The following is a 7,823-nucleotide window of genomic DNA, read 5'->3' as shown; positions in this document are numbered from 1 at the left end:
ATGTTCTCCATCATATGCTTACTTTCATGATAGATGCCGCTAGGGAAACCTATGCCCCCGGCTCTATTCACTTATGGGTTTACAAACGCTACAATTCCTCGCTGCCTTTATTTACTTTTTATTTACTTTTTACATTGCAACTTCCAACCACACTACTTACTTACTTGCAAATAACGAGATAAGGGGCTTGACAACGCTCTTGCCCGCGTTGGGTGAAAGTGTTTGCTCTTTTCTGTGTAGCCACTGAAGACGGGTTGGTTGTTACTCCTATTAATTCGATAAACCATGGTTCTCTACTAAGGGACATATTTACCTATATTATGTTGTATCACTCATTCATCTTCACAGAAAACCCAACGAAGGTCACAAGCATCATGAGGTAACCCTTTGTGCCACGTCTGAGGTAGCCGAAAGCGTAGCGCGGTGTAGGGTCTAGGTAGACATGTAAGGGATGTCGTGGTCGATGTCGAGTCATAATGTCGGTGTTGAGGTAGCCCTCGTGAAGCCGCGGAAACAAGGAACTGCCGTGTAGTCAAGGATGGAGTGGTGTGCCAGAAAGAAGACGGTGACACGATCGAGGCAGTCGGCAAGGAGGGTGGCGATGCCAAAGACGATGGTGTCAACGCCATTGTAGACGAGGCGCCGCACTCGGTTTTCCAAACCCGGGGACGCATTGGGGACAAATGCACTCATTGGTGTTGACAACATCGGGCATAAGTAGACGGGGACCAACACGAATTGTACTCATATCTCCATCGGAGGCTACACAACCTGTAGCTAGGGTTCATCCGCCATTGATCGGCCGCCCTAGAGAGTCTTTTTTCCGATCTAATGATTGGATAGAGAGGATTGGTGAAATTGTTGTGTATTGCTTAGCTCTATGGGCGAGTATATATTGTGTGCATATCTTGAAGGACATGAAGCCTAATAAAGATAAGGTAGTTGAGAGATATAAATCATGTACTACCTAATGCTCCATCCGTTCCTAAATATAAGTTTTTTTAAAATTTTCACTAGGGGACTACATACGAAGCAAAATGAGTGAATCTACACTCTAAAATATGTCTATATACGTTTGTATATAGTCTCTTAGTGAAACCTCTAAAAAGACTTATACTGTATTTACAAACTGAGGGAGTACACATATACTAAATTATACTCTAACAGTATGAAGTCATATATTCCTTTAGTCACTCGCATTACAAAAGTATAAATGAAAGAAATAATGTGGAACTTTCGCATTCATCAGTCAGTGATCTCTGCTCCCTTCTTCCATGGAATCCAGTGCATGGCTGGTGGTTCTCGTCTCATTTGATCTAGAAAGATCAAGTGACAGCGAGTTATGGTGTATATCCGAGTTTGTTGTTGACTGCACTTGCATTTCACCCTCTGGAAGATGAACGTGCTCCAAGTACGCATGAGGCCAAACTCCTGTTATTCAAAATTTCATCAAATAATTTTTATAAATTTATTCGTTTTTTATAAATATGATTATGATTATAAACTATCTACTGGTCAAATGTTTCATTTTTGTTGCCTATTTTTGTTCGAAACGATATGTTCGTGATTCAAGGACAATCCCGGTGCCTTTTCATATGCCCAACTATGCGCAGCCCTTGACTATATGTTTTCTGAATGCCGTCCCTTTGACTAGAGGTTTTGTAGAATGACGAAAGACTTGCTTAATCTTATGTTTTATACTAGTAGCCGAAAGAATGGCGGTAGTGAGTGTGACACATACTAGTACATTTCTTAACAAGAAAAAAAAAACTTGACTGTTCTGATACATGAAACGATGTACCATACCATGTTCACTGTAGGGTGGTGGAAAGAACTGAAGGTAGCAAAATGAAGCAACCACCAATCCTGCAGAGTTGTATCAAGCACAGTCAGCGGCTGCGTGATCTTAATTCAGGAATTACCAGAGTTATAGCGGACGGGAAGAAACTGAACTGAATTGGACACTTACCAAGGACTCCACCGGCAAACACATCCTGCCAGTGGTGCCAGTAGTCAGTCACCCGCGATATTGCCACCATTGTTGCGAGAAGCAGAGGCAGAAGAACGATGCAGAGCTTGGCGACGTGGCCTCTCCGGTCGAAAGCCTTCAGTTTGCCTGCCAGGTACCATGACAGAAATCCAAGCCCAGCAAAAGCAGCTTGAAGAGGACATGAAAGAGAAGACAGGCATTGCAAGAGTGAGAGGTTTTTTTTGCGGGTGTCAGAGATCCAGAGAATGGCTTTCAGCACTTACCTGAAGCATGCCCACTCGGGAAGCTCTTGTACCCCTCTTTGATTACGCCCGGTTTACCGTGGCATATCACATCTCCGGTGACGTTGTTGTACTTCTGAAATCGAGTGTTGAGGTAGATAAATAGTTAGCTCAGAGTTACAGGTGGATAGTCCACCACCAATCTACGTATTACTCAAACTAGAAATCGCATGAATTTTACAGTGGCGACGAAGGAGAAACAAGCAAGCTACTGCTAGCTCTGAGGAAGCTGTGGGATGAACTCACCGGCACTCCATCAGGAAAGCAGCGCCAAAAGAAGTCCGGGCGCGGCCGGCCAACCGCATCCTTAACCGCAACGGTCAGGATAGCAGTTATGAGAACGGAAAACAGAAGGCCTGCTTGGGAAGATAGTGTGCGTGTCATACACAGGGCATCACAACCAAAGAAAATTAAGATTAGCTAGTAGCGTATAAGAGATTAACTTGCCAAGAATGGCGTGATGCAGGTCATAGACGTTCCTCCTCTTGATGTATATTCCAAGGATGAAAGCCATGGGCGCAACGACGGCAATAACCTGCATGAAAATCCCGAAACCACTAGTAGCATCAAAGTTCACTCCGGGAAACTGCACATACGATTTCATCAGTGAAAGTGATACAGGGAATGAACCCAGAACATGATCTGGGTTTATACGCGCGCCGTACCGGCACGGCCCAGTCGGGCACGGTGCTGCCCTTCACGGGGTACCGGAGGTCCGACATCATGTCCTGCGCCACGAAGCGGTGGAACGGCTGGACCAGGCCGAGCACGCCGGTGGTGGCGACGAGCAGGAGCAGCACGATCCAGTCGGACAGGTGCAGCCTAGCGACTTCCTTTCCGTGAGTCCTCAAGCATGGGTGCACCGCGGCGCTCGGGGCCGGGGTCGCCGGCGGCGGCATCTTCTCCCGCACACGTCGATAGTCGGCAGCGTCCTCCTCCCCTGAAAGGCAGCACTAAGCGGGCAGGAGAGTTCAGGGCGTTTTCTATTTCTTGAGCGGAGGAAGACGACGGACGTATCGTAGATAAGTTGTTGACATTTTGCTGACTGGCTAGTTGGTGCTGCTGGAGACGCTTTCTCCGTTTGTTCGTGGAAGCTGGAAGGAAGCCAGCGGCGAAGAAGCTGCATGGTAACCCATGGAAAATTCTAAACCAGCGGGCCTTTTACGGAGATAATACGCGGTATCTTCGTTAACATAATCTTCACCCCTTGAATTAAAGGGGGGTTAGCCACTCATCTTAATCTCTTCTAAGCTTCCATCTAAGCTTCCAAGTAAAAGTCCGCTAGCATGTGCCCATGCCCATGCGTGTAGCATTCCTCCTTCCGAGCGAACAAACAATTTCAGTAGCTACTACGTGCCGTGTGAGCTTCAGGCTGCTGCGACGGTGCGGTGCGTATCGTACAGGGAGATGGTTCGTGAGGACTGAGGAGGGAGAGTGAGACTCGGATTTTTTTGATTACTTGTGGCACCCTGGCCTTCTACACATCTCACACTGTGGATTTTGATGTTGTGGATAGGGAAAGGCTGAAGGAGAGGATGAGCCCCTCAGCCTCCTGCGCCGCCGGCCACTCCGGCCGCGGCACCCAGAGCCCGGCAGCCCCTGCGCCGCCGGCCGCTCCGGCCTCGGCGACCAGCACGCTCCACCGTCACTGGTCATTCCGGCCGCGGCGGCCAACATGCTTCCATCGTCGGCCCCTTCGTCAGCGGCGCCCTGTCGGCTTGGGTTGTCGTCTGCCTTGGGCCCCGCAGCCACCAACGCCGACGGCTGCTCCGGCCGCGGCACCCAGCTCATTCCCCCGTCAACGGTCACTCCAGTCGTGGCGGCCATCATGCTACCACCGTCGTCCCCTTCGTCGTCTTCCGCACCGATGTCGTCTTCCTTCAACATTGTGTCCTCCTCGACGCCGATGGTTTCGTCCATCCCCATACCCGTGCCGTCCGATGCACCGACGGTTACACCGGGGCTCGCGGCCCTCTGCCTATCCCGGTCGGGTGCTCAGCCACCGGCGGCGACTGCTTCTGCGATTGCTCCGTGCGCGCTGGTTTCTGCGGCTGCGTCTGGGCTCTCGTGTCTCCCTGCGACCGGCGCTATTGCTGGTTCTTCTGCTCTGCCGGCGTCGCTCTCCTCAGGAACGGTGCTGAGGGCAGGTTTGCTATGGCCGTCTGCTTCCTTCGCGTCCGATGGGGATGTGCAGCTTGCATCGCCGCTGCGGAGGGGCTTCCTGGCTGCCTCCACGCCGGAGATGCTTCGCCGGTGTCGGGCTGGCCCTGGTTCCTCCTTCCTAAGGACGCCGGGAGACGCCCTGCTCCACTACGCCCTATCAAACTTCTCCTCGTTGGTATGTTCTTCAATCGCTCTGGCGCCATCTTCCACGGCTACGGCTCTGGTTTGGGTTGAGGTGCTGCTGCCTTCACCGGCGCCGCCGGCAACCGTCGTTGCCCTGTTGCTGAAATTTTGGTTAGGCTCTAACTTCGAATCGCCCTATATTCGTCAGTTTAGTTCTTGCCTATTCTCGGTTACAGTTGCCAGTAATCAGATTGCTCAGTTCATTGTTTCTCTTGATGGTATTAACTTCAAGGGCTTGGTGGTTTCATTTCATTTTGATCCTCCGGACGCCACCCGGGTGCAAAAGCTTTTTTCTGCTCTCCTTTTCAAAATCCCATGCACGTTCTGCCGCAGCTACGTCCTGTTGACGACTCAGCTGATCTAAGTGGGTCCCAGTCCCGTAATGCATGCCTCCCCTCGCTCGTTGTGAGCTCGTCAAGTTCTGACGGCCTTCCCGCTGCCTCGCTATCTACTGCTACTATGATATCTTTTGCTTCTCCTAGACCCCCAAGAAACAACAACCTTGTCCACGACTCCATTGGCTACAGCCAATTGCATTCCGGGGATCGCGTAGATGCATGCCTGCTCTCTCCAGCAAATCCTGCGACAGGCGATTTGATTCCGGCTGACCGTTGTGATGGAGGGCCCCTCTGTGCCTTTGCGTCGCTTCCCAGCCCGGCTGGCACCCAAGTCCCGCCCGACATGAGGAGCTGCATGGCTCTAGGCATGCAGCCAACCATCTCCTGCCACGCGCCTTCACATCACCACAGGAGGCCTGCCTTTGTCTTGGACTTGCTAGCCAAGGGAATCCTGCCAAGGCCGGACGGCACATTGTCGTGGTCAACTTCTGCTGCCCCCTCTCTCTCGGGCGACGAGCATCCACATCAGACAAATCTGCTACTGCTCACGGGATGTGACAACGGGCCTTCCAACGCAAATCTCCCGCCAGAGCACGTGCCTGTTGGGGAACGTCGCATGGGAAACAAAAAATTTCCTACGCGCACGAAGACCTATCATGGTGATGTCCATCTACGAGAGGGGATATTCGATCTACGTACCCTTGTAGATCGCACAGCAGAAGCGTTAGTAAACGCGGTTGATGTAGTGGAACGTCCTCACGTCCCTCGATCCGCCCCGCGAACCGTCCCGCGATCAGTCCCACGATCTAGTGCTGAACGGACGGCACCTCCGCGTTCAGCACACGTACAGCTCGACGATGATCTCGGCCTTCTTGATCCAACAAGAGAGACGGAGACGTAGATGAGTTCTCCGGCAGCGTGACGGCGCTCCGGAGGTTGGTGGTGATCTAATCTCAGCAGGGCTCCGCCCGAGCTCCGCAGAAACGCGATCTAGAGGTAAAACCGTGGAGATATGTGGTCGGGCTGCCGTCGCAAAGTTGTCTCAAATCAGCCCTAAAACCTCCGTATATATAGGGGGAAGAGGGGAAGCCTTGCCTTGGGGCTCAAGGAGCCCCAAGGGGTTCGGCCGAGCCAAGGGGGGGAGTCCTTCCCCCTTTTCCCACCTCCTCTTTTTTTATCTTTGATTTTCTTCCTATAGCGCATAGGGCCTTCTTGGGCTGTCCCACCAGCCCACTAAGGGCTGATGCACCACCCCCAAGGCCTATGGGCTTCCCCGGGGTGGGTTGCCCCCCCCCCCCCCCCTCGGTGAACACCCGGAACCCATTCGTCATTCTCGGTACATTCCCGGTAACTCCGAAAACCTTCCGGTAATCAAATGAGGTCATCCTATATATCAATCTTCATTTCCGGACCATTCCGGAAACCCTCGTGACGTCCGTGATCTCATCCGGGACTCCGAACAACATTCGGTAACCAACCATATAACTCAAATACGCATAAAACAACGTCGAACCTTAAGTGTGCAGACCCTGCGGGTTCGAGAACTATGTAGACATGACCCGAGTGACTCCTCAGTCAATATCCAATAACGGGACCTGGTTGCCCATATTGTATCATACATATTCTACGAAGATCTTATCGTTTGAACCTCTGTGCCAAGGATTCATATAATCCCGTATGTCATCCCCTTTGTCCTTCGGTATGTTACTTGCCCGAGATTCGATCGTCAGTATCCGCATACCTATTTCAATCTCGTTTACCGGCAAGTCTCTTTACTCGTTCCGTAATACAAGATCTCGCAACTTACACTAAGTCACATTGCTTGCAAGGCTTGTGTGTGATGTTGTATTACCGAGTGGGCCCCAAGATACCTCTCCGTCACACGGAGTGACAAATCCCAGTCTCGATCCATACTAACTCAACGAACACCTTCGGAGATACCTGTAGAGCATCTTTATAGTCACCCAGTTACGTTGCGACGTTTGATACACACAAAGTATTCCTTCGGTGTCAGTGAGTTATATGATCTCATGGTCATAGGAACAAATACTTGACACGCAGAAAACAGTAGCAACAAAATGACACGATCAACATGCTACGTCTATTAGTTTGGGTCTAGTCCATCACGTGATTCTCCTAATGACGTGATCCAATTATCAAGCAACAACACCTTGTTCATAATCAGAAGACACTGACTATCTTTGATCAACTGGCTAGCCAACTAGAGGCTTGCTAGGGACAGTGTTTTGTCTATGTATCCACACATGTATATAAGTCTTCATTCAATACAATTATAGCATGGATAATAAACGATTATCTTGATACAGGAATTAAAATAATAACTATATTTATTATTGCCTCTAGGGCATAATTCCAAGAGTCTCCCACTTTCACTAGAGTCAATAATCTAGCCCTCACATCATCATGCGAATTACATTGTAATAAATCTAACACCCATACAGTTCTGGTGTTGATCATGCTTTGCCCGTGGAAGAGGTTTAGTCAGCGGGTCTGCTAATTCAGATCCGTGTGCACTTTGCATACATTTACATCCTCCCCTTCGACGTAGTCGCGGATGAGGTTGAAGCGTCGTTTGATGTGTCTGGTCTTCTTGTGAAACCGTGGTTCCTTTGCTAAGGCAATGGCACCCGTGTTGTCACAGAACAAGGTTATTGGATTCAGTGCGCTTGGCACCACTCCAAGATCCATCATGAACTGCTTCATCCAGACACCCTCCTTAGCCGTCTCCGAGGCAGCCATGTACTCCGCTTCACATGTAGAATCTGCTACGACGCTTTGCTTGGAACTGCACCAGCTTACCGCACCCCCATTAAGAATAAATACGTATCCGGTCTGCGACTTAGAGTC

At 50.4% G+C, this 7,823-nt stretch overlaps 1 protein-coding gene across 1 annotated transcript; it reads right to left on the bottom strand.

The window, feature by feature from the left end:
* Window positions 1–1,029: 1,029 nt before the first annotated feature.
* On the bottom strand, window positions 1,030–3,266 carry LOC123410942 (lipid phosphate phosphatase 2-like). Its single transcript, XM_045103866.1, has 7 exons — window positions 2,937–3,266; window positions 2,719–2,806; window positions 2,518–2,627; window positions 2,254–2,347; window positions 1,970–2,158; window positions 1,807–1,866; window positions 1,030–1,431 (listed from the first exon to the last, which is right to left on the bottom strand). The coding sequence occupies exons 1-7, from the start codon at window positions 3,168–3,170 to the stop codon at window positions 1,250–1,252; spliced, it is 957 nt and encodes a 318-aa protein (XP_044959801.1). The 5' UTR covers window positions 3,171–3,266; the 3' UTR covers window positions 1,030–1,249.
* Between the last annotated feature and the right edge of the window lie 4,557 nt (window positions 3,267–7,823).

Source organism: Hordeum vulgare, chromosome 7H (genome assembly GCF_904849725.1).
Source record: "Hordeum vulgare subsp. vulgare chromosome 7H, MorexV3_pseudomolecules_assembly, whole genome shotgun sequence".
In the NCBI taxonomy this organism is placed as follows: Eukaryota; Viridiplantae; Streptophyta; class Magnoliopsida; order Poales; family Poaceae; genus Hordeum; species Hordeum vulgare.
Note: the sequence above shows the minus strand (reverse complement) of the source record. Positions and strands in the feature narration are given on the sequence as shown.